This window comes from Anabrus simplex, chromosome 1 (genome assembly GCF_040414725.1).
Source record: "Anabrus simplex isolate iqAnaSimp1 chromosome 1, ASM4041472v1, whole genome shotgun sequence".
Lineage (NCBI taxonomy): Eukaryota > Metazoa > Arthropoda > Insecta > Orthoptera > Tettigoniidae > Anabrus > Anabrus simplex.
Genome location: NC_090265.1, coordinates 1,636,166,677 through 1,636,193,781, shown reverse-complemented (window position 1 = coordinate 1,636,193,781; position 27,105 = coordinate 1,636,166,677). Strand labels below are relative to the sequence as shown.

The 27,105-nt window shown below is 41.8% G+C and overlaps 1 protein-coding gene across 1 annotated transcript in view; it reads right to left on the bottom strand.

The window, feature by feature from the left end:
* LOC136881376 (myrosinase 1) overlaps window positions 1-27,105 on the bottom strand; it is a 71,843-nt gene that overhangs the window by 38,022 nt on the left and 6,716 nt on the right. Inside the window, exons 4-5 of the mRNA XM_067154148.2 lie at window positions 9,045-9,167; window positions 7,794-7,980 (exon numbers count right to left, since the gene is read on the bottom strand). Of these exons, the coding sequence (XP_067010249.2) occupies window positions 7,794-7,980; window positions 9,045-9,167 (310 nt within the window). The remainder of the gene's footprint in view (window positions 1-7,793; window positions 7,981-9,044; window positions 9,168-27,105) is intronic.

Below are 27,105 nucleotides of genomic sequence, written 5' to 3'. Positions count from 1 at the left end.
AAAATGTATTTAGGAGTGCAAATTCACGTCTCTAGTCCTTTCTGTACTTTGGGCCAGTAACTTAACCTGATGTTTTGTTTTCTTCTCGAGAAGGCCCTGTAGATTGGGTACGAGATACCCTTGTACTATTATATGTGTGCCTTGAGGGCAGTTAGTGGAAAGTCTGTTTATAGCCTCTTAAATAGGTTCGAAAATTTTGAGAGCGGGTCAGCTCTTTCTTGTGTGTGAAAGATGCCTCTGGGAGGCTTGAGTTAAAAGTTGGGAGCAAGTGCTCTATGCATCTAGGGGTTTTCTACCCTTTAGCAATTGTGGTTGTGAGCTTTGAGCTCAGAAATTATACTTGGGGCTCGAAGCCCAAATCTTGTAATGAACTGTAAATTATAATTTCTTAATTTGTTGATCTGCTACTTGGTACCTGTTATACTCTGTTATTTGTTGATTTCGAAAAGAAAATATAACCTTTGTTAAAGATTTAAATTAACTTTAATTTTGTAGTTGAGACCTATTCCAGACCGCACCTTCTTTCACCTCTGCTGTTCCACAGATACCTCGGAACAGTTGTGTCTGTCCGACTCCTTGGCTGAATGGTCAACGTTGAGGCCTTCGGTTCAGAGGGTCCCGAGTTCGATTCCCGGTCAGGTCGGAGATTTTAATCGCGTCTGATTAATTCTTCTGGATCGGGGACCGGGTGTTTATGCTTGTCCCAAAACCTTCCTCTACATATCCAGACAACACACTACACTAGACTACCAACCACCACAAGAACACGCAATAGTGATTACATCCCTCCATATAGGGTTGGCATCAGGAAGGGCATCCGGCCACAAAACAGGGTCTGGTACATATGTGCCACGCAGTTCGCACCCTCGACCCCACAGATGTGGGAAGAAGCACTAGAAAAGAAGAAGAAGAAGAAGAAGTTAATTGTTGTGTCTACAGTTATTTTGTTAGTTTTAAATTTTCTTCCGCAACTTTTGTAATTAGATGATTTTTCTTCATTGACCTTTCATTTGTTTATGTTTGCATTGTGCTACTCCATTGTAAATACATTTACCATTGCGAACCTCTATAATTCGGCATCTCGCTGTTTTGGTTTCCCAAATAAATAAATAAATAAATAAATAAATAAATAAATAAATAAATAAATAAATAAATAAATAAATAAATAAATAAATAAATAATAATGTTATTTGATTTACGTCCAACTGACTATTTTTACGGTTTTCGGGAACGACGAAGTGCCATAATTTAGTCCCTCAGGAGATCTTTTAAGTACCAGTAAATCTGTCGACACGAGACTGACGTATTTCATCACCTTCAAATACCACCGGACTGATGGAACATGCCACGTTGGGGTCAGAAGGCTAGCGCCTCAACCGCCTGAGCCACTCAGCCCAATATGGCATTCTTTAGGTATGTATTCACGTTTCGGATCAAATCTATACTATTCAATCAATTTGTTTCCAATTTTTACAACGAAACACTTGCGTTTAGGTAAAATATTTACATTACAGTCTGTATGTTCAGTCCGTAAGCGATTCCGCTGGCGGGATCCTCAACAGCTCTGCCATCAGCTGTCATAGATGCCCTAGGCATCACTGAAGAGGCGTACTAGGGAAATGAGGAGTGAGGTAGTTTCCCGTTGCTTTCCTCATCGAGCCAGAGTTGCTATTACATACCAGTCTGCCAAGCCCACTGAAATGCATGCACCAACCGACCCTATGAGCAACATTTTCACACCATTCATAGCAGGGACTGGCTGCATAAGGATTGGCATTACTAGCATCGCTCATACCTCAGTCACTTTCATATTGTCAAAGCCAAGGATAAGACAGAGACAGATCTATGAAAGTAACAAAATTGCTCTAGCCCATACCAGAAGACATAGTGCACTGCAAACACTACATCTCACCAGCAAAGGCATACATTATAGACTACAGTTTCATAAATTGATAAAACAAGTTTTCTGAAAAAAATAGTTCAATTCTAATTATTTTTACACAGAATTGATCATAATAATCCTTAAAAGTGGATGAAAATTTTGGATATATTTTTCACGAAATTAGAAATGTTAAAATCTTTAGAATATGTTTCCTTATGGTGCCTTTATATCGTAGCCTTATTTATTAATGCTTATGCGCCGTTCCCGCGTCCAGGCATGGACACAAGAGATCCTGACTAGCTCTAACTTGAATAACTCTGGTGACTAAGTTCTACGGGTGTGAGTTCCGTAACAGAAAAACGTCCAGGTCGATCAATGGTAGTCTCTAACTAACGCAGAAAGACGTCTCTTATTCGTATCTAGTTAGGTACCATATTCTCATTAACTCTTATGGAAATTGTCGTCGCTTGATACTACTACAGTCTTACAACTAATTCTTATTCTAAGAACACAGAGAAAGAGTATTTAGTTTTCACTATTCCATATTTATTTAAATATTAAGTCAAATATTCAAGAAGATTATCTCAAATTTTTACTAATGACGTATTTCTTGAAATGAGTGACTCATTGTCAACCTAATAATTCATATCCGTCAACAATTTTTAGAGAAATCACATCTTCCGACTTCAACCTAAATGAATGTCTTCTCGGATTAAATTGCTTCCTTTCAATAAACTCATTAATCTCCGAAATCATCAATTATTAGCATAAATTACATGTAACATTTGGGAAATTTTTGAAAAAGTTATGTTTTCCCTCGTATATAATTCACCTACAGAGCTGGGTGATGACCAAATAAATTAATATGAATACAGATAATGGTATTTACATGTGCCATCCTGGCAAGAAAATAAACATTAAAACTAAGTACACTAAGAATATAGGATGCATCCTCAAAGAAGAAAATAAAAATCCTATTAACTATTATTTACAGTCTTTCTAGTGGTACTCTCTTGAGAAAATAAAGAAACGCTAGTGGAATTTCTGAGTTAATGCTCAGTCAAGAAATGGAGTTCAAGTTGTTTGAATCAATTATTCTTGGGATCCGCATTATATTTTGTTAGTTACCACCTATTCCTTACTCTAAAACTGTCACATTACTTAAATTTTCACTGACTGATTGTCTGGCTGCAGTCTTAAGACTATCAATAAAGCTATTATAAAGCTCTTCTTACATTGTTTTGACAAGTACACTCGTACATGTTTTACATTTTAAGCATTCATTTCTGCCTACATAGTTGCTTCTTAGACGCTCATATTTCCTTGTGTCACATATCATGAGCTAAGCTACGTCCATTGTAAGCCGTAATCACCCTACAAGTAACATTCTCGCAAGATTTAATTTATGAACTTAAGGTAATATGACCTTAGCTTATTGACATAGGACTACGTGCGTACGAAGTAGCAAGAAACGTCACCACACTTAGCATACAGAATTATCATAGCACATACTACCAATGGAAAATCTACTTGATCATATGACACTATTCCCAACTAAAAGAAAAATGATTCTCCTTTGAAAATCTAGGTCACCCGTGATCAGCCTATAGGTTGAAATTATCCAGAAATGGAGTTATATACCGTGAGAGTATTCAAGATCATCCTAAGTAAATCAGTGAAGGCTCAAATCTAATCTAGAGTACCTATATGCTTCTCTAGGTAGCCTAATATGGATAAAAACATTGCACTACACGTCTCGAGATCATATCCTGAGCTAGGTAAAATGCGTAGGATCCAGAATTATGGCATGGAATTGGCGAGAATTCAGTGACACTCTCAGAAACATCATTTAAAATCACGAGATCTTACTTCGTACAACTATGACTATCTCTCTCGAAGAACATAATAAATACAACCATCATACATCATTAACAATTCTATATCATATCCATGACGCTTCAATTACTACTCATATTTCATATATGGCCACTCTTTCACTTCATCATATATATATCACTACCTTAACTTGCACATCAACGTGCCGAGACATTCATAAAATGCCTACTTTACATACTACTGTCATAGTGCCAAATTTAACATGAATTGGAACTAGTCTACTGCCGTATTCCTTCATAAAACACATCCAATATACGATCTCGAAGTGATTGACGTTGCTTAAATTTAGGACACGCAGGTATTAATGCCAACTTCACTCTTTACACTCCACTGATAATAATAATAACTCTAGCTATCTCTCCTCACATATCTCTGGAAAACATTACGATCGGGAAATCACTTGGTGACCACGCCTACAAATGGAATTGACGTTTCATACGGATGAGTACCTACTTCCAATCATCTCAGCTAGACGTTTATCTACGCACTGTCTTCGCACAAAACAAACATTAACATGCAATAAAAGAAATAATATATTCTTACTTACGAAAACGACTTGGATAATGGACTTAGCTTTGCTCAAGATGGTCTCGGTGTTTCCTCATCTCCGGTCATCTGAGACTAGGATCTCATCATCTGGTTCCTCCACAAGTGGTCGGGTACATCGTAGCTTCTCAACATTGATCACTGGTCATCCGGGACAGCCAACATCGTCTCGCCTCGTCAGGATCCAAGCAGCATCGCCTTGCTTCCTTACAGACCCATGGTGAAGACTCGTGCGTATGAAACAGAACAATGATAGAATATTTGACTCATTGCTGACATCTTCCTATTAATATGGCTCTTATGTTGCTCAGATTGCATAGTTTTTACTGAGGTACAGTTGATCCAATAAGATAGTTCAAAATCGTCTAAGTCAGATGTTCTGTATATTCTAATTTGAAAATAAATTTCTTCCCGCTGTCTTTTGATTAGCGTAAATGCATTCAACAACTAGTCCGAAGGTGCCTTTCAATATTAAACGGTATCGGGAAAATTTTACCGAGGGCTTGCGCCACTGCGTGACGTAGTTCTACTGTGATATACTTTATCTCTTCCTTTTACGTATTTAATCTCCCGCGCGGCATTTAAATCTTGATCTCCGCAGATTAGCGTGTAGTCGCGAATTAAATTTCGTCTTCCAGTTCCTAGTATTTAGCTCCGCTGGATAATCCCTTTTAAATCGAGTCTTGCGTCTTCTTAACACATCGAAGTCAGATTATATAATAAGTGATGAGCGTTTTTTTTTTTTTTTGTATAATGGTTTCAAATAATGTCCATTTGTCATTTTTTCCTGCGCCTTCTATACGCGATCATTACCGTAACCGACCGACGAAAAGACTTACAATTCGGCCCGTACTGACGTTAAATGTATTTTATTTGACATTTTGATCGCAGAGACTCCATCTTTGTTACTACAGCTCTTATAAAGAACTGTGAAACGGCACACTTAGTTCAGACCAGACTACGTTTGATAAACTTTAATTTGACATATCAGTGGATATGTATAATGTAATTATAATTTAAATAATTAAAAACTAGAGGACGCTCTGATTTCTTGAATATTGCGGAGAAATTCGTTGTGTGGAAAATTAAACTTGCCCACGCCCGGCAATGAGGAATGGTACGCACAGTACGGCTCTGTTATACACAGGTCAATCACTTACTTATTTTGCCGTGCGGTTAGGGGCGGGCAGCTTGCATCCGGGAAATAGTGGGTTCGAACCCCACTGTCGGCAACCCTGAGGATCGTTTTCTGTCGTTTAGCGTTTTTACAGCAGGCAAATATTGAGTCTGTACCTTAGTTAAGGACACGGCCACTGCCTTCCCACTAGTGATGGGACATTCGATTCATTTTACTGAATCGATTCATTTGATTCCGTTCACGTTACTGAATCGATACAGTGATCCGATTCACGGCTCATTGGTCACCGCTCCTACTGCATCAGTGTAGTATGTGCTGGTAAGACAGCAGCAACAGCATTCAGTGCTCGCAGTTGCCATCTGGTCTTCATACTATGAACTCCTTTCTTAGAAAAAATGCTAGTTACTCTAATACATTGAAGGTTTCCGGCAACGTAGGGTGGGGAAGGTTAGGATTAGGAAGGTAGCAGCCATGGCCTGAATTAAGGTACAGAGCCAGCATTTCCTGGTGTGAAAATGGGGAAACTACGGAAAAACCATCTTAACGGCTGCCGACGGTGGGATTCGAACCCACCATCCCCCGAATGCAAACGCATAGCCACGCGATATTAACCGCACGACAACTCGCTCAGTCTTTTTTTTAAAAGTATTTTTCTGTCAGCTGAGGATTTTTTTTAAATCGTCATATTTTGTATAGGCTACTCGAGATGTACAGTAGCCCGCTGGTTTTCTGATTCAACATACTGTTATTGCGTCTGTCCACATATGATTGAAGTCTTGTGCAACGATGTGACATATGAACTGAGAGAATACTGAGCCGTTCTTCCCAATATAAAACAGGTACTTTTGAGTGGTCATGACTCATGAGCATGACTCATAGTCATAGGGCAGGCTAGAGTCGAGTTTAACTGTCAAATGTCAACTAAGTTATAATACTAAGATTCATTAAACTAATAAATAGTATAACCTAATAGCCTACCTACTTACTAGCTACTTCAGAATTATGTTGTGACTACCTTTTTAACACTGCAAATAAATCCATCTATTATTTAAACCTCCCTGTAAGAAGAGGACAGTGAATGCAAATGGGTATTATTTTCAAATGAGCTGAGCTCGAGAGTCCATTATAGCATACGATTCTTTCAGTCTAGCATGTCTCACTGTATGTCTCGCTGCAGCGGAAGCTCGGCTCTCCGCGTGTCCAGTGAGCCGATAAGGAGCCGTATGTATCATGTGTCTCACTGAGCCGCGCTCGTTCACGATTCTTTCGATGTGCTGTGATTCACTGTATGCCTCGCTGCAGCGAAAGCTCGGCTCTCCGCGTGTCCAGTGAGCCGAAGGAGCCGTGTGTATCATGTGTCTCACTGAGCCGCGCTCGTTCACGATTCTTTCGATGTGCCATGATACACTGTCTCGCTGCAGCGGAAGCTCGGTTCCCCGTCAACGTCCAGTGAGTGCGCCACTCAGCACTGTCCGCTGGGAGTAAGCTGAATCGTGTGCCGTGAGCTCGCCTTTCCTGTGAATCGATTCACTCGGACACATGAATGAATCGATACACTGCTTCGAATCATGCATTCAGTAGCCAACACTACTTCCCACTCCTAGGCCTTTCCTATCCCACCATCGCCGTAAGACCTATCTATGTCGGTGCGACGTAAAGCAAATAATAACTCACGTATTTGGAAACTCGAAACATCAGGCATCCATAATACATCAAAAACCAAATATTGAATCTTTTGATCTAAGTCAGTATTTCAAACGTAAATGCATACCTTAAGGGTCAACTGCCTCTGGTGTCTACGAAAGGTGAGGATTTGTAGACAGTACATAATGCCGAATGTAGCTAAAAGTTAAACACTGCCACCACCAATCCTCGATGGACGATAGCCTATAAGAACGTATGTTATCGACATGAAAACTTAAACTTCCTGCAGGAAACTTTGGCCAATTTGAACTTTATTGATACACAGGAGAAAAGGGTTTTTCAAAACTGACTTTTTTCTTGTTTAACAATTTGCTTTACGTCGCACCGACACAGATAGGTGTTACGGCGATGATGGGATAGGAAAGGCCTAGGATCGGGAAGGATGTGAGCGACCGTCGGCTTAATTAAGGAACAGCGCCAGTAATTTCCTGTTGTGAATATGGGAAACCATCTTCAGGGCTGCCGAACGTGGAGTTCGAATCCACTATCTCCCAAACCACGTTGTTAATCTCTCGGTTTGGAACGTTCATTTTTCAGTTCGCTTCTCCTGGATTAGTATCTAAGTTTATGAGAATCAACGAGTGAACGTACAGCGCGGTGTGTGGATGTAGTAGAGACCTCACTCACCTTGCTGTTTGGCACGGTACTGCTCGTCGTAGAGATGGTAGGCCCGAGCGTGAGCTATCAGCAGGTGGTGAGTGGCGAGGTAGTCCCCGACACCGGGCTTCTTGATGGAAGGCGCTATCAGTCCGTCGTCTCTGGAGTAACCCATTATGAAAGACTTGGGTTCGTTGAAAGTGCTCCACCATTTCACCTGAAATCAGTGACATTTAAGGTTGTGGAGAAATGGCCAAGGCACATGGGTACACTTCTTATTTGTCCAGATGATTGGCGGTTTGCGATCTTCATTTATGTGTGTTTGTGTTTGTACATAGAACACATCACACTACAAATCACCAGAGAAACATACAGTGGTGAACACACTCCTTCACATAGGGTTGGCGTCCGTCTAAATCCATGCAAGGCATTATATCAGGAAATTGGGAAAAGGCCAGAAGGAGGAAGAAGAATTTGCTAGAAAGTATTGCAAATAAATACATTTGTGTCAGTGCTGTCCGTGCAAGGCATATTTTTTTAAGATTTACTCTGTTTAAAAGGTATAATAAATATACAGGGCGGTCGGAAACAACGTGAACAAAGTATATGAACGTTAGAACGTTGGTCATACTGATAAGTAATTTGTCATTTTATCAGCTGCTGAAGTTAACCAATCAGATCGCTTCGCGGGCGAATTCAAATGGGTTTAACGAGGCGGTGTTGTTAAATCAGCACGTGGCTTGGTCGGGCTTGAGAGCCATGCCGAGAAATAAGCATCAAACACTAACACGCCCTGGGTTTCAGCCAATACCACCGTAGCATGCTTGCTATGGGGGTGAGCCTATCAACAAGGAGGTCCTTGTTAAAGTCCCTCCCCTGGAGAAGTTTATTTCTTCTATTGGCGCTCTCAAGCTGATTATAAGCCAGGTGCAGATTTAGCAACACCTCCTCGCAAAGCCCACCTGGTCACCCTCGAAGCGATCTGATTGGCTAACTTCAGCAGATGATAAAAAACAACACCGCGAATATCTAATTGTTTTTCACTTTATTGATTTATCTGAACGACCAACACTCTAACGCTTATATATCCGGTTCACGTTCTTTTCGACCACCCTGTACTTCCATGGCCTACAAAACAGTCCATATTGTCAAGCAAATGTGCCTGAATCTCCTAACTGGTTATAACACAGCTTCAGCATATTCTGATTTATAACAAGGGACAGCAAGGTTAAGGAATCCTAAGGTACCATTAGATTGTAGTTGGAAGCTGGATATACTCACCCGATCACCGTAAGTCTCATACAGCACCCTCGCATAATCTTCGAAGTAGTCCACTATGATAGGGTTGGTCCATCCTCCGAGATCCTGGAGCCACTGAGGAAGATCCCAGTGGTACATGGTGACCTGTAAACAGAAAAGACCGGTCAAATGTTTTCCAATAAGGCTTCACAGAACACATCAGTACTTCACCACGATTCGAGAATACGAGGGCTGTTTTCTTTTTCAAGTTCCGGTAGGCCATAAATAATACATGTATTGAGACAACAAGATAATTTTGTTACCAAAACATTTGTACATTCTTACTTATTTGTCTACATAGTCATCATGAAGGTGGAGGCATGTGTCATAACGAGAGACCAGCGCTCCTATACCCTCTGCAAAGAAGTGTGCCGCTAGTCTATGCCAGATGAGAAAGTCTACTGTATGACTCTCCGTCGCCTCCGGAGAGCGACACAAAACAAACGAAGAGACATGCTCTCATCTGGCGTGGTTCTAATCCATGACAATGCACAACCGTATAGTGCCTATGTGACAAAAGAACTTCTCCAAAACTTCAAGTGTGAAGTCTTTGACCACCCACCTTACAGTCCTGACCTAGCACCCAGTCACTATCACCTTCAAGACGCTATAAAAACCTACCTGAGCTCACTGGCGGCAGACTTCCTTGCAGAGGGTATAGGAAAGCTGATCTCTCGTTATGACAAACACCTCAAACTTCTTGTTAACTATGTAGAAAAATAAGTAAGAATGTACAAATCTTTTGGTAATAAAATCGTCTTGTTATCTCAATACGTCTATTATTTATGACCTATCGGAACTTGAAAAAAGAGCCCTCGTATATGAGAGATACAACCGTGACTTAACGTATGCGAAGTGGTATTTATATTGCAACGTGATTGCAGGGTAGTATACAAATAAATGCACGGCTGGTAGCTTTAAAATGTATTAATGAATGCTAATAGCTAGTTATAAAATCACACGGTTACACGATAACTCTAGTTAGCGCTCTCTCCTTGCCCTCAGTGTTGTCACACAAGTACGAGGTTTACCTTATAAACTCAGACCAAACGCACGGCGTTTATACTCTACGCCAGGGCCTCTCAGGGTGCATGCGCGTGGTGCATGCACTGTGCACGGTGCAAAAGACGACTTGGCTTGGTTGACCGGAGTGCAGACCCCCCACTCCTCGATTTGGAGCAATAGCGCTGTCTCTCTCTTTCCTCACGCCTGTCTCGCTCGCTCCGCCTGTCTCCCTCTCCCCCACTTGCGCCGTAGCGCTCCAAATCCGGGCTGAGTTGAGCCGAGTATAGCGGAGTAGAGCCGAGCATAGCCGAGTAGCCCAGAGACGAAGCGTTGATCCGAGCCATACCGAGCGGCACCGAGCGGCACCGATGCACAGTGCACGGAGCTCTTGCGCCTCGCTCTGCACGCGTGAGATTTTGGGCGTTTGAGAGGCCCTGCTCTACGCTACGGCAGCTGCCTCAGACAGGATTACGTCGCGCGCGGCCGCCCTGCTTTAAGCGTGTATACAATCTGATATGAAATCTTACCTTATAAAATATGCTGGAAGTGTCGTCCTTCCTGGGTTATACAGGCACTGTATCTATTAACCACATTCTGGCTGACGAAAGTGATTTCGGCCGTTGTAATGTTTCGTAATTGTTTTCTTTCATTTCCTCCAATATGTGAGGATTTGTTCCATACACTCTTTCCTTTAGTTTACCCGACAAGTAAGAATCACATACTGTTAGATCTGGAGAACGAGGGGAAATAAATCAGCCCTGATCACCCTGTCTACAATCAATTTCGAGATTGTAAGAAGGGAATCTTCTGCTGTATGAGCAGGGACGGAATCTTGTTGAAACCACCCACGCAATATTTCTTCTTCCGTTAACTGATAGAAGAATGGAGTCAAAATATCATGTCGGAAACCCTCTTCATTTACTGTCGTTTCGATAAAAATAGGCCCAATTATTTGTCTTGCACTAACAGCACAAAAACCAATCTTCTTACCATTATGAGGGACTTCATAAACACCATTGGGATTTTCTGCACACCAATAACGAGAGTTTTGACTGTTCACACGATCGTTACAATGAAACCAGAACTTTTACCTACGAAAATACGGTGTTGAAATGATAACTGTCTCACCATGTTAACAGCTGGCTACTAATGCTTGCCAGGTCGAACACGTGCTGGCTGCTTGCAAGGTCATGAACTGTGCGCGCACCTCCCATACTGCAGTTGCCGCAGCACAGAGTACACACACCTGGGGCCAAAGACCTCTATAGGTCAACGCCCCGAACAAAGCATTAAAAAAAACACCATACGTTCGGTCTGGGCTTATATGAAAGACCCTGTATTAACTTACAAACTATTCTCCGGGAGTAGTATAATTGGATGGTTCGGCGGCCGCCGCCGCCGCCCGCCTCCTCCTCCTCCGCCGCCGCCGCCGCCGCCCGCGGGAAATTTGAATTTTGGCGGGAAATTTGAATTTTGGCGGGAGATTTGAATTTGTAAACAAAGCCACGTGCTTTTTGACAGCTGTCATCGACAACAACGCAACGCTAACCTCACTGCTGCCATCTTGACGGGCCTAAACCTCACTAGTGCCAACTTAACCTAACTAGCGTGAGGTAAACAAAGCCACGTGTTTTTTGACAGCCACGTGCTTTTTGACAGACAACAACGCATCGCTAACCTCAGTACTGCCATCTTGACGGGCCTAAACCTCAGTAGTGCCAACTTAACCTAACTAGCGCGAGGTAAACAAAGCCACGTGCTTTTTGACAGCCACGTGCTTTTTGACAGATTTGTAAACAAAGCCACGTGCTTTTTGACAGACAACAACGCATCGCTAACCTCAGTACTGCCATCTTGACGGGCCTAAACCTTAGTGGTACCAACTTAACCTAACTAGCGCGAGGTAAACAAAGCCACGTGCTTTTTGACAGCCACGTGCTTTTTTGACAGCTGTCATCCGCCATCTTTAAACTACAGAGCACCGTGCTGCCCTCTTTCGTCACCTGTCATCGGCAGTGCTGCCATCTTGACGGGCCTAAACCTTAGTGCTACCAACTTAACCTCACTAGCTCGAGATAAACAAATCCACGTGCTTTTTGACAGCCACGTGCTTTTTTGATAGCTGTCATCCGCCATCTTTAATCTATAGAGCACAGTGCTGCCCTCTTTAGCTACTTACTTTTGAAATGTGGTGGCGGATAATTTGAAAAATGCATTTCGACAAGCAGCCATCTTTAATCCAGAGAGAACAGTGCTGCCCTCTATGTGGTGACGGCAAATTGAAAAATTCCACGTGCTCTTGTTTGAAAACAAACTCACGTGCTTTTTTGACAGCTGTCATCTGCCATCTTTAATCTATAGAGCACAGTGCTGCCCTCTTTAGTTTGAAATGTGGTGGTGGTAAATTCCACGTGCTCTTGTTTGGAAACAAAGCCATGTGCTTTTTTGACAGCTGTCATCCGCCATCTTTAATCAACAGAGCACTGTGCTACTATCATGCGGGCAATTTCATCACCTGTCATCCGCCATCTTTAATCCACAGAACACCGTGCTGCCCTCTTTATGGCTACTACCTTAAGCACGTAGTAGCGGGCAATTTGAAAAGTTCTGTTAGCTATCATCCACCATCTTTAATCAAAAGAGCACCGTGCTGCCATCTTTAGCTAGATACCTTTGAAATGTGGTGGCGGCAAATTGAAAAATTCCACGTGCTCTTGTTTGGAAACAAACTCACGTGCTTTTTCGACAGCTATCATCCGCCATCTTTAATCAACAGAGCATAGTGCTGCCCTCTTTGTGATGGCGGCAAATTCCACGTGCTCTTGTTTGGTAAACATAGCCATGTGCAGCTGTCATCCGCCATCTTTAATACAGAGAGCACCGTGCTGCCCTCTTTATCGTAGTAGATGTAAATTCGTCACCTGTCATCCGCAGTGCTGCCATCTTTAGCTAGATACCTTTGAAATGTGGTGGCGGATAATTTAAAAAGAAAAATTCTACAGCAGCCCTCTCTCGACGCTAATTGCATAAGATGGCGGCTATACATGACTCCTTAAGGGTGCTTACGCAAGATGGCTGCTATACACAGGTTCTTATGAGACGCCCTTGGGATGCTTGCGCAAGATGGCAGTTATACATGGCTCCTTATGAGATGCCCTAGGGATGCTTGCGCAAGATAGCGGCTGCTCTTATGGGACGGCTTAAGGGTCCTTACACAAGATGGCTTGAGACGCCCTAAGGATGCTTGCGCAAGATGGCGTACACAAGATGGCGGCTATACATAACTCCTTATGAGACGCTTTAAGGGTGCTTGCGCAAGATGGTTGCTACTCTTAGCTTAGAGGCTAACGTGTCGTGCTAGTTCGATTCATTAAATTTAGGGCTTAAATTAAAATGTTAAATATCTCGAAAACGGTGCATCGTAGAGTAAAACGGACAAAATTTTTCTACCCAATACCTAGGTTCGCAGTATGAGGAACAAGAAAAACATAGTCTAATGATGAGATCAACGGTTCGGTTCCTACTTAGGCCCTTTGGCATTCACTCTGTTTTAGCTTGTATTGAAGCGAGTCTTCGTAACATGATCAGGTTTAGCTATGGTAGAGAGTATAACGTGCCGTGCAGGTTCGATTCATTAAATTTGGGGCTTAAATGCAAAATGTTAAATATCTCGAAAACGATGCATCGTAGAGCAAAACGGACAAAATTTTTCCGCCTAATACGTAGGTTCGTAGTATCAGGAACAAGAAAAAACATAGTCTAATGATGAGATCAACGGTTCGATTCCTACTTAAGCCCTTTGGCATTCGCAGCTATCTATTTCCACAAGATGGTGGCTGCTCTTATGAGAAACAAGATGCCTTGAGACGTCCTAGGGATGCTTACGCAAGATGGCAGACACAAAATGGTGACTATACATAGCTCCTTATGAGACGGCCTAGGGGTGCTCGCACAAGATGGCGGCTACTCTTATGAAGAAAGCTAGCTTAGAGGCTACTGCGCAAGATAACAGCTGCTGTTATGCATGTGGTGGAGGGCAATTTGAAATTCTATGTGCTTAATCAACAGAGCACCCTGCTGCCCTCTTTAGCTGAAATGTGGTGGAGGATAATTTGAAAAATTCTTTTGACAGCTATCATCTTTAAACAATGGCGACTATACATAGGCTGTTAAGGCCTTATCATTCTCCTCCTCCTCCTCCTACTCCTCCCCCCTTCTCTACCTCCTCCTCCACCTCTTATGTCAAGGCATAGCTTTATATCGAACAAGTTTAAACCTGCATCGCGAAGGCAAGCGTGTACAGCGATAACATTATTGTGCATGTTTAGACTTTCGAAACATAAGAAGAGTAGAATCAAACGCTGTACTCGATATGACATGTGATCAGAACATTGATTGATGCGTTCAGAAAACAAAATAAGTGATCAAGACTAGAATCGAACGATGTACTCAATACATCATGTGTTTAGAATATGTCAGGGGATACGCTTGTTCTAAGAAGATCAGATTGAAACATAACAAGACTAGAATAGAACACTGTAATCGATGTTGTTAACTTCAACATGTGATCAGAACATTGATTGATGTGTTCAGAACACAAAATAAGTGATCATGACTAGAATCGAACACTGTACTCGATACAACATGTGATCAGAACATTGATCGATGTGTTCAGAACACAAAATAAGTGATCAAGACTAGAATCGAACACTGTACTCAATACAACATGTGTTTAGAACATGTTAGGGGGTACCCTTGTTCTAAGAAGATCAGAATGAAACATAACAAGACTAGAATCGAACACTGTATTCGATGTTGTTAACCTCAACATATGATCAGAACATTGTTTGATGTGTTCAGAGCAAAAGTACAATTTTGATGATTTGCTTAGTGTAAAATCAAAAACTATGGAAATACACTGTGCACATATCGCATAGCTAACTCGCTCAGTAAGCAATATTGCAAAACTACAACTTCAATGATTTGCCTAGTGTAAAAATAAGAAAACACACTGTACCCATACTGCGCAGCTAACTCGCTCGGTAAACGATATAGCCAAAGTATAACTTCAAATTATTTACCTTCCATCATTCGTCTTGTGTGTAAAAATCAGTCGAACAAGTTATCGCATAAACATGGCTGAAAAAAAATCGTGATAGGGTATGGAACCCAGGGGTTACATCTTATCAGAAGGGCAAAAAGGATGAAAGGATTCTTCCTCCTCCTTACCGCACATTTCTTGAAGGGCTAATTGGCTGAAGGGCTAATGGGCAAAAGGGCTAAAGAGCTAAAGGGCTAATGGGCTAAAGGGCTAATGGGCTAAAGGGCTAAAGGAGCAACAACCTCGTCGATCGCTATCAACAAGAACGCTTGTACTTTGTTAAGTGTAGAAAATTATTCTTTATTTGTAAATGGTTTCATGTTCAGAACAAGGAATGAAACCTAGGGGTTACGTCTTACCTAATAAAATCCCCGATGTGCGATGAGTTACGTTTTTCGAACTAGTGTTTGGAACACTGAACTTTTCAAGATGATAGCAGAGAGTTTAGCAATGTTCTGTTGTTGGATTTTAAATTCCGCGCTACAACATGCCTTTGAGGTTTACTGCCGTAAAGATGACAAGAGTGAGGTTAGCAATGTTCCGTTGTTGGATTTTTAAAATTCCCCGCTACAACATGCATAAGGTGGCAGCCCTTGAGGTTTACTGCCGTAAAGATGACAAGAGTGAGGTTAGCAATGTTCCGTTGTTGGATTTTTAAAATTCCCCGCTATAACATGCATAAGGTGGCAGCCTTGAGGTTTACCGCCGTAAAGATGGCAGCAGTGAGGTTAGCGACGCTCTATTGTCCTTCAAAGTGAGGTTAGGGTTCGTCAAGAAGACAGCTGTCAAAAAAGCACGTGGCTATGTTTACCAAACAAGAGCACGTGGCTGTGACGTCACGGTCACGTAGTATGCTGCCTCAGCATGCAAAGTTCAATGTCTACACCTACGTAGTTAACACTCTGCTATGTTCACAAGATTTTTATACATCACTATTCTTTATGCTTTAAGTTCATTCACATAGGCTATGCTAAGATAGCAGCACAAACACATGCGAACTTTGTACATTCTAATGGAATAAGTTTAGTACTGTGTGCGTCATGGATACATGATGTGTGCACGCATTTAATCTCGACTATACGTAATGCTGCTGCTTTGTTTACAAGATTTTTATACATTGCTATTCTTTATGCTTTAAGTTCGTGCACGCACAAGCGATACTCGTACGCTCTAGCAGGAGAAGTTTAGTACGATATTCGATGCATACATTATCGATAGGTGATGTGTACACGCTTTAGAACATAGCTCATCTTTATGCTTTAAGTTCGTGCACATGGGTTAGGGATACACAAAAGCGATTGCTACATGCTCTAGCGGAAGAAGTCTAGTACGATAGTCGATGCATGTAAAATCGATAGGTTATGCTAAGATAGCAGCACACTTACATGATTTTAGCACAATCTAGTGGGAAAAGTTTAGTATGATAGTCGTTTCGTGCAAAATCATTAGGTAATGTGTAAACGCTTTGAAACAAGGCTATTCTTTGTACTTTAAGTTCATGCGTACAGGTTATGCTAAGATAGCAGCACAATCTCGCGCAAGAAGTTTAGTACGATATTTGATGCATGCAAAATCGATAAGTAATGAGTACACGCTTTAAAACATGGTTATTCTTCGTACTTTAAGTTCATGCGTATAGGTTAGGCTAAGATAGCAGCGCAGTCTAGCGTAAGAAGTTTAGTACGAGAGTCGATGCATGCAAAATCGATAGGTGATGTGTACACACTTTGAAACATGGCTATTCTTTGTACTTTCAGTTCATGCATCTTAGTTATGCTAAGATAGCAGCACAACCTAGCGGAAGAAGTTTAGTACAATATTTGTTGCATGCAAATCGATAGGTAATGTGTACACACTTTGAAACATGGCTATTCTTTTTACTTTAAGGTCACGCGTATAGGTTATGCTAGGATAGCAGCACAATCTAGCGGGAGGAGATTAGTACGAGAGTCAATGCATGCAAAATCCATAGGTAATGTGTACATGCTTTGAAACATGGCTATTCTTTGTACTTTTAAGTTCATGCGTATAAGTTATGCTAAGATGCCAGCACAATCTAGCGGAAGAAGTTTAGTACGATATTTGTTGCATGCAAAGTCGATAGGTAATGTGTACACGCTTTGAAACATGGCTATTCTTTGTACCTTAAGGTCATGTGTATAGGTTATGCTAAGATAGCAGCACAATCTAGCGGAAGAAGTTTAGTACGAGAGTCGACGCTTGCAAAATCGATAGGTAATGTGTACATGCTTTGAGACATAGCTATTCTTTGTACTTTAAGTTCATGCGTCTTAGTTATGCTAAGATAGCAGCACAATCTACCTGCAGAAGTTTAGTACGAGAGTCGATACATGCAAATTCGATAGTTGATGTGTACACGCTTTGAAACATGACTAATCATTGTACTTTAAGTTCATTGGTATAGGTTATGCTAAGATAGCAGCACAAACTAGCGGAATAAATTTAGTACGAGATTCGATGAATGCAAAATCAATAAGTAATGTGTACACGCTTTGAAACATGGCTATTCTTTGTACTTTAAGTTCATGTGTATAAGTTATGCTAAGATAGCAGCGCAACCTAGCGGAAGAAGTTTAGTACAACATTTGTTGCATGCAAAGTCGATAGGTAATGTGTACACGCTTTGAAACATGGCTATTCATTGTACTTTAAGGTCACGCGTATAGGTTATGCTAAGATAGCAGCACAATCTAGCGGAAGAAGTTTAGTACGCGAGTGATGCATGCAAAAACGATAGGTAATGAGTAAACGCATTGAAACATGGCTATGCATTGTACTTTAATTTTATTGGTATAGGTTATGCTAAGATAGCAGCACTATCTAGCGGATGAAGTTTAGTTCGATGGTCGATGCATGTAAAATCGATAGGTGATGTGTACACGCTTTGAAACATGGCTATTCATTGTACTTTAATTTTATGGGTATAGGTTATGCCAAGATAGCAGCACTATCTAGCGGATGAAGTTTAGTACGATGGTCGATGCATGTAAAATCGATAGGTGATGTGTACACGCTTTGAAACATGGCAATTCAAAGTGCTGCTCTGTTCCCAAGACTTTTAAGCATAGCTAATCCTAATGCTACTCTTAACGACGTCGAGCTAAGGATTGATTACGTGACCGTGACGTCACAGCCACGTGCTCTTGTTTGGTAAACATAGCCACGTGCTTTTTTGACAGCTGTCTTCTTGACGAACCCTAACCTCACTTTGAAGGACAATAGAGCGTCGCTAACCTCACTGCTGCCATCTTTACGGCGGTAAACCTCAAGGCTGCCACCTTATGCATGTTATAGCGGGGAATTTTAAAAATCCAACAACGGAACATTGCTAACCTCACTCTTGTCATCTTTACGGCAGTAAACCTCAAGGGCTGCCACCTTATGCATGTTGTAGCGGGGAATTTTAAAAATCCAACAACGGAACATTGCTAACCTCACTCTTGTCATCTTTACGGCAGTAAACCTCAAAGGCATGTTGTAGCGCGGAATTTAAAATCCAACAACAGAACATTGCTAAACTCTCTGCTATCATCTTGAAAAGTTCAGTGTTCCAAACACTAGTTCGAAAAACGTAACTCATCGCACATCGGGGATTTTATTAGGTAAGACGTAACCCCTAGGTTTCATTCCTTGTTCTGAACATGAAACCATTTACAAATAAAGAATAATTTTCTACACTTAACAAAGTACAAGCGTTCTTGTTGATAGCGATCGACGAGGTTGTTGCTCCTTTAGCCCTTTAGCCCATTAGCCCTTTAGCCCATTAGCCCTTTAGCCCTTTTGCCCATTAGCCCTTCAGCCAATTAGCCCTTCAAGGAATGTGCGGTAAGGAGGAGGAAGAATCCTTTCATCCTTTTTGCCCTTCTGATAAGATGTAACCCCTGGGTTCCATACCCTATCACGATTTTTTTTCAGCCATGTTTATGCGATAACTTGTTCGACTGATTTTTACACACAAGACGAATGATGGAAGGTAAATAATTTGAAGTTATACTTTGGCTATATCGTTTACCGAGCGAGTTAGCTGCGCAGTATGGGTACAGTGTGTTTTTTTTATTTTTACACTAGGCAAATCATTGAAGTTGTAGTTTTGCAATATTGCTTACTGAGCGAGTTAGCTATGCGATATGTGCACAGTGTGTTTCCATAGTTTTTGATTTTACACTAAGCAAATCATCAAAATTGTACTTTTGCTCTGAACACATCAAACAATGTTCTGATCATATGTTGAGGTTAACAACATCGATTACAGTGTTCGATTCTAGTCTTGTTATGTTTCATTCTGATCTTCTTAGAACAAGGGTACCCCCTAACATGTTCTAAACACATGTTGTATTGAGTACAGTGTTCGATTCTAGTCTTGATCACTTATTTTGTGTTCTGAACACATCGATCAATGTTCTGATCACATGTTGTATCGAGTACAGTGTTCGATTCTAGTCATGATCACTTATTTTGTGTTCTGAACACATCAATCAATGTTCTGATCACATGTTGAAGTTAACAACATCGATTACAGTGTTCTATTCTAGTCTTGTTATGTTTCAATCTGATCTTCTTAGAACAAGCGTATCCCCTGACATATTCTAAACACATGATGTATTGAGTACATCGTTCGATTCTAGTCTTGATCACTTATTTTGTTTTCTGAACGCATCAATCAATGTTCTGATCACATGTCGTATCGAGTACAGCGTTTGATTCTACTCTTCTTATGTTTCGAAAGTCTAAACATGCACAATAATGGTATCGCTGTACACGCTTGCCTTCGCGATGCAGGTTTAAACTTGTTCGATATAAAGCTATGCCTTGACATAAGAGGTGGAGGAGGAGGTAGAGAAGGGGGGGAGTAGGAGGAGGAGGAGGAGAATGATAAGGCCTTAACAGCCTATGTATAGTCGCCATTGTTTAAAGATGATAGCTGTCAAAAGAATTTTTCAAATTATCCACCACCACATTTCAGCTAAAGAGGGCAGCAGGGTGCTCTGTTGATTAAGCACATAGAATTTCAAATTGCCCTCCACCACATGCATAACAGCAGCTGTTATCTTGCGCAGTAGCCTCTAAGCTAGCTTTCTTCATAAGAGTAGCCGCCATCTTGTGCGAGCACCCCTAGGCCGTCTCATAAGGAGCTATGTATAGTCACCATTTTGTGTCTGCCATCTTGCGTAAGCATCCCTAGGACGTCTCAAGGCATCTTGTTTCTCATAAGAGCAGCCACCATCTTGTGGAAATAGATAGCTGCGAATGCCAAAGGGCTTAAGTAGGAATCGAACCGTTGATCTCATCATTAGACTATGTTTTTTCTTGTTCCTGATACTACGAACCTACGTATTAGGCGGAAAAATTTTGTCCGTTTTGCTCTACGATGCATCGTTTTCGAGATATTTAACATTTTGCATTTAAGCCCCAAATTTAATGAATCGAACCTGCACGGCACGTTATACTCTCTACCATAGCTAAACCTGATCATGTTACGAAGACTCGCTTCAATACAAGCTAAAACAGAGTGAATGCCAAAGGGCCTAAGTAGGAACCGAACCGTTGATCTCATCATTAGACTATGTTTTTCTTGTTCCTCATACTGCGAACCTAGGTATTGGGTAGAAAAATTTTGTCCGTTTTACTCTACGATGCACCGTTTTCGAGATATTTAACATTTTAATTTAAGCCCTAAATTTAATGAATCGAACTAGCACGACACGTTAGCCTCTAAGCTAAGAGTAGCAACCATCTTGCGCAAGCACCCTTAAAGCGTCTCATAAGGAGTTATGTATAGCCGCCATCTTGTGTACGCCATCTTGCGCAAGCATCCTTAGGGCGTCTCAAGCCATCTTGTGCAAGGACCCTTAAGCCGTCCCATAAGAGCAGCCGCTATCTTGCGCAAGCATCCCTAGGGCATCTCATAAGGAGCCATGTATAACTGCCATCTTGCGCAAGCATCCCAAGGGCGTCTCATAAGAACCTGTGTATAGCAGCCATCTTGCGTAAGCACCCTTAAGGAGTCATGTATAGCCGCCATCTTATGCAATTAGCGTCGAGAGAGGGCTGCTGTAGAATTTTTCTTTTTAAATTATCCGCCACCACATTTCAAAGGTATCTAGCTAAAGATGGCAGCACTGCGGATGACAGGTGACGAATTTACATCTACTGCGATAAAGAGGGCAGCACGGTGCTCTCTGTATTAAAGATGGCGGATGACAGCTGCACATGGCTATGTTTACCAAACAAGAGCACGTGGAATTTGCCGCCATCACAAAGAGGGCAGCACTATGCTCTGTTGATTAAAGATGGCGGATGGTAGCTGTCGAAAAAGCACGTGAGTTTGTTTCCAAACAAGAGCACGTGGAATTTTTCAATTTGCCGCCACCACATTTCAAAGGTATCTAGCTAAAGATGGCAGCACAGTGCTCTCTTGATTAAAGATGGTGGATGATAGCTAACAGAACTTTTCAAATTGCCCGCTACTACGTGCTTAAGGTAGTAGCCATAAAGAGGGCAGCACGGTGTTCTGTGGATTAAAGATGGCGGATGACAGGTGATGAAATTGCCCGCATGATAGTAGCACAGTGCTCTGTTGATTAAAGATGGCGGATGACAGCTGTCAAAAAAGCACATGGCTTTGTTTCCAAACAAGAGCACGTGGAATTTACCACCACCACATTTCAAACTAAAGAGGGCAGCACTGTGCTCTATAGATTAAAGATGGCAGATGACAGCTGTCAAAAAAGCACGTGAGTTTGTTTTCAAACAAGAGCACGTGGAATTTTTCAATTTGCCGTCACCACATAGAGGGCAGCACTGTTCTCTCTGGATTAAAGATAGCTGCTTGTCGAAAAGCATTTTTCAAATTATCCGCCACCACATTTCAAAGGTAAGTAGCTAAAGAGGGCAGCACTGTGCTCTATAGATTAAAGATGGCGGATGACAGCTATCAGAAAAGCACGTGGCTGTCAAAAAGCACGTGGATTTGTTTATCTCGAGCTAGTGAGGTTAAGTTGGTAGCACTAAGGTTTAGGCCCGTCAAGATGGCAGCACTGCCGATGACAGGTGACGAAAGAGGGCAGCACGGTGCTCTGTAGTTTAAAGATGGCGGATGACAGCTGTCAAAAAAGCACGTGGCTGTCAAAAAGCACGTGGCTTTGTTTACCTCGCGCTAGTTAGGTTAAGTTGGTACCACTAAGGTTTAGGCCCGTCAAGATGGCAGTACTGAGGTTAGCGATGCGTTGTTGTCTGTCAAAAAGCACGTGGCTTTGTTTACAAATCTGTCAAAATGCACGTGGCTGTCAAAAAGCACGTGGCTTTGTTTACCTCATGCTAGTGAGGTTAAGTTGGTACCACTAAGGTTAGGCCCGTCAAGATGGCAGTACTGAGGTTAGCGATGCGTTGTTGTCTGTCAAAAAGCACGTGGCTGTCAAAAAACACGTGGCTTTGTTTACCTCACGCTAGTTAGGTTAAGTTGGCACTAGTGAGGTTTAGGCCCGTCAAGATGGCAGCAGTGAGGTTAGCGTTGCGTTGTTGTCGATGACAGCTGTCAAAAAGCACGTGGCTTTGTTTACAAATTCAAATCTCGCGCCAAAATTCAAATTTCCCGCCAAAATTCAAATTTCCGCGGGCGGCGGCGGAGGCGGAGGAGGAGGAGGCGGGCGGCGGCGGCGGCCGCCGAACCATCCAATTATACTACTTCCGGGCAACAGTTTGGACAGACTAAAAAGCGGAAGTAACGTCATTGCCTCATCGCACTCGCCTTGGTTGCCAAATGAACCGGCGCGCGATTGAAATTGAACTGCAGCACTACAACACAGCAAAGCTCACCAATTGTACTTGAGCGCATTAACAAAAGTATTGTATTAACATATCAGTGGAGTCCCATACCGCCACTTAACGGCTACATATGAAAATAATTTACTTAATTAAATTATGCATTAACCAAAATTTAACACTTAAAGCATTGCGAATCAATTATTTTGTCATGCACAATAAACATTACATACATTTCATTATTATTGTTGTAATACTTGTATATATTAGTCCTACATAATTTTATTATTTGTCAATCACTATTATTACCTAAATGTATGGTCTGATTCCAGTCGAAGACCGAACCAGAAATGAAACGATGCTCCACCTAACTCCAAGTATTTGAATTGCGCCAGCTAGAGAGATCTGTCAGTAGTAATCCCACCCACAACGGTCTTCACTCGGAAATACTTATAAACGGACAGAATCATTTCTTTCCCGCCGGACGTAAAAACCTTGCGTTCTTTTTTCAACTGAAAACTGTCTGTTGACTTTTGTCCGGACTCATTGCACGAAGGTCTATGTACACACAATGATATACAATAACGAGTAAGAACAAACCAACAAACGTATAAGCGGCTTGAAGTATTAATTTAGCACACAGTATGCACATACACAGTTTTTTGATAGCAAAGCATGCTGATAAAATTCTCTCACTGCTGTTTTAAACGTACCATTATAGTAACTGCACCCACATGGGCAAGACATCTGAGGAGAAAGTATGGTAGCTCCGCACTGGTGACACCATTGCCGTAACTCGTGCAGACAGTAGGCATGAAACTATGTGACAACACCGTAGCCACAGCTACCCAAACCCGCGTCTTCCACTGATCAATACCCTCTATTCCGCTTTAGTTCACGATCAAACTCACAGGACACTATTATCGGCCTCACATAGTCTTTCGATCTGTAGGTAGTTCAAATTTCACATTCACTCGACAGTCCTCACCACCGTCTCACGTCGACCAGATGTTCTGAACATGAGCCTAATGCCTACAATGCAGTAACCCCCACCACAACACTACCACCAAGAACCCACCCTTCCCAATAACAGCATACTCATCACAACACTCAACCTAAATACAAACCACCAAGCTTGATAGCTGCAGTCGATTAAGTGCGGCCAGTATCCAGTATTCGGGAAATAGTGGGTTCGAACTCCACTGCCGGCAGCCCCGAAGAAAGTTTTCCGTGGTTTCCCATTTTCACGTTAGGCAAATTCTGGGGATGTACCTTAATTAAGGCCACGGTCGCAGTGAGACTTATCTGTGTCCGTGCGACGTAAAGCAAATTGAATAGAAATTAACCATAGAGAAAGTAGTTTCTCTGTCCGACTCACTGGCTGAATGGTTAGCATTGAAGCCTTCAGTTCAGAGGGTCCCGGGTTCAATTCGCGGCCGGTTCGGGGATTTTAATTGCATCTGATTAATTCTTCTGGCTCGGGGACCGGGTGTTTGTGTTTGTCCCGATACTTTCATCTTCATATTCAGACAACCGTTCATATAGGGTTGGCGTCAGGAAGGGCATCCGGCCGTAAAACAGGGTCAAATCCACATGTGCTACACAGTTCGCACCCGCAACCCCACTGATGTGGGAAAAAGTTATATAAGAAGAAGAAGAAGAAGAAGAAGGGAATGTAGTTTCTCTATTAGTTATATCTACACTCAGTTACTTAAACTTACTTATTACCAAATCCAAAATCTTGACTAGACTGGCTGAGGAGCGCTTACAGCGCACCAGTACCAGTGTATACTGGCGCACCTCCGTCGCTCAGTACTGTTGCCCCTCGTCGTCGGTCCAACGCAGCACTTCAGTGCTCCGAAGAACTCAACCCATAACGCTGTCACTGAACTGATCTTCTTGCTCTCGTTCACCCGTCTTTTATAGAGAGGTCGGCCCTTTGAAATTCTTCAGATGGGAAGAAGCTGCTGAAAATATCTGGAGATAGAAAGCACTGGGTTCATCATACACGTTGTTTGTACACCCCACCAAGGGAACACGAGGTGTTGGCGGTGGTGGTTTGTAGCGGGCTGGCCACTGCGCGCCCGTCTCCTCTCACTGGTTTTCTGTAGTGGCGGGAGGGTGGGGAACGTAACTCGGTGATTCGCCCGCAGCTGGAGCCAGGGTGACTTACTCCATCCAAACCAATGAGGATAGAATAGAATAGAGATGAAACTCAATGATAAATTTCAGTACCAAGCCACTCGGCGCTAGTAGTTTCAGTCTCCGATCAGAGATAGCGCCACAGTGCGCATTTTGTGCACTATCGTACTGCTATTATCAACAGATAGCGCAGAGAAGTGACATCCGGCGCAGTGACGCACATCCGGGTATGCTTACAGTTCCTCCCCCTCCTTTCCCCTGCCCCTCGCCCTACCCCCTGTCGATAATAATGCAGTTCTGCTACTTCCATGCCCAATACATTGTAATTCATATATTTTTATTTCCAAGTATTTACTATGCTGTAAATAATGATCTGATATCCCTAGTTCGTATGGCATACTATGTTACTGAGAACATAACCACACACCTCAAAGCAGCTTTAACTTCAAATGAATGATTGGCGCATTAAAACGAAGCTGATACTATAACAAATAAGAAATCCCTTCGAAAGCAAGACAGCAGAGCACACCATATGCAAGAGAATGGGGTATCACATCAATATCCAAGTACCATATGAAAATAAAATAACAGAATTAAATGCACTGAGACAGGAAATATATAGAACTACATTAATAGAACCATTCAGCTTTCAGCCCCTGAGATGTACTCAAACAGGAAATACAGGATTTCAGGACGACTGGCGAAGATATGTTTCTAATAAAAAAGCACAAGGAACAAAGATTTACAGCACAAGCACATGAGCGCTTGGAATTCAAACAACACAAATACTGTAGCATCATGGGAACTATCGCTTAAAATCGATATAAGTTCGAACAAGGTTAATCGATTGGGTAAAGTCGGATTCAATGCAATCCAGCAATATTATCTCCATAATACTTGACGTGGTACGGCTAATTCTTTGTTAGAAGGGCCCACTGATTGAAGTTAGACTTGAAATAGGCTACTTAACTTCAAGACAAACTGCCTTTAATTATTAATATCGCTCATTTCATGAATACTTGCCTGCCATCTACAGAACCTTTCTACAACTATCTACAAGTTATGAATGACCTCCAGCGCCATCTAAAATCGGGGACGGAAACTACCTGAAGCTAGCTACAGATTGGAACCATAAGCCCCATTAGACTTTCACTGGGGTGATCCAAACCATAGTATATAATGATGGACGCGGAGACTTTCCATGCCGCAATATTCATTAGGTACTAATTAATTGTTTCTGCAGCTCTGCCCGTGTAAAGTCAGGCTTAACTCATTGGTTTACTAATTGTTAATGAAATAATATGTCAAACAATTCCTTTCATGAGAAGTTCAGTTAATCTTTGTAACACAACAATGTGGTATAATTAATTGCAATAACCTTAAGAAGGCAAGAATCATAAAGGAAAAGTTTACCTTCTTTACTCCCTAGTTACTGTCCATTTTTCATTTCCAGCCACTTACTCGGTAAGCCCCTGTTATGAATGGTGTGAATTGTCATCCATGGGGCCAATTGTTTTATGCATTTCAGTGACTTGGCTGAATTAGCACCTTCTGGCTCGGTGAGGAAAACAACGGGGAAACTAATCTTCAAAAACATCTTTCTATAACGCATAGCTTGCCTATGACTGATGTATACAAATTAATTTTCTTAAAGAAAGGCCTTTCTCGATGGTGCTAGTCTACATCTGATGTCTGCCATTGGTACTTATTCTAGTGCAAAAGTATCAATATGAATCTCTCTCTTTCCTAATCCAATATTTTCTGCATATCCTGTCTTGATTAGAAAGATTTCCATTACTTTTATTTTGAAAGCTCGTGTAAAGACCTAGATACAAGATCAAATTTTCAGATCTGAGATGGACACGAACCAGCCTGAAAACGATGACAGGGAAGAAACGTCTAATTGCGAACTAACTATGATTACTACAAACATATTACCTTGACGAAATATAACTTGTTGGTTTACTAATTGTAGCCAGAGGGACAATACCCCACCCCCTACCAAAGAAACCC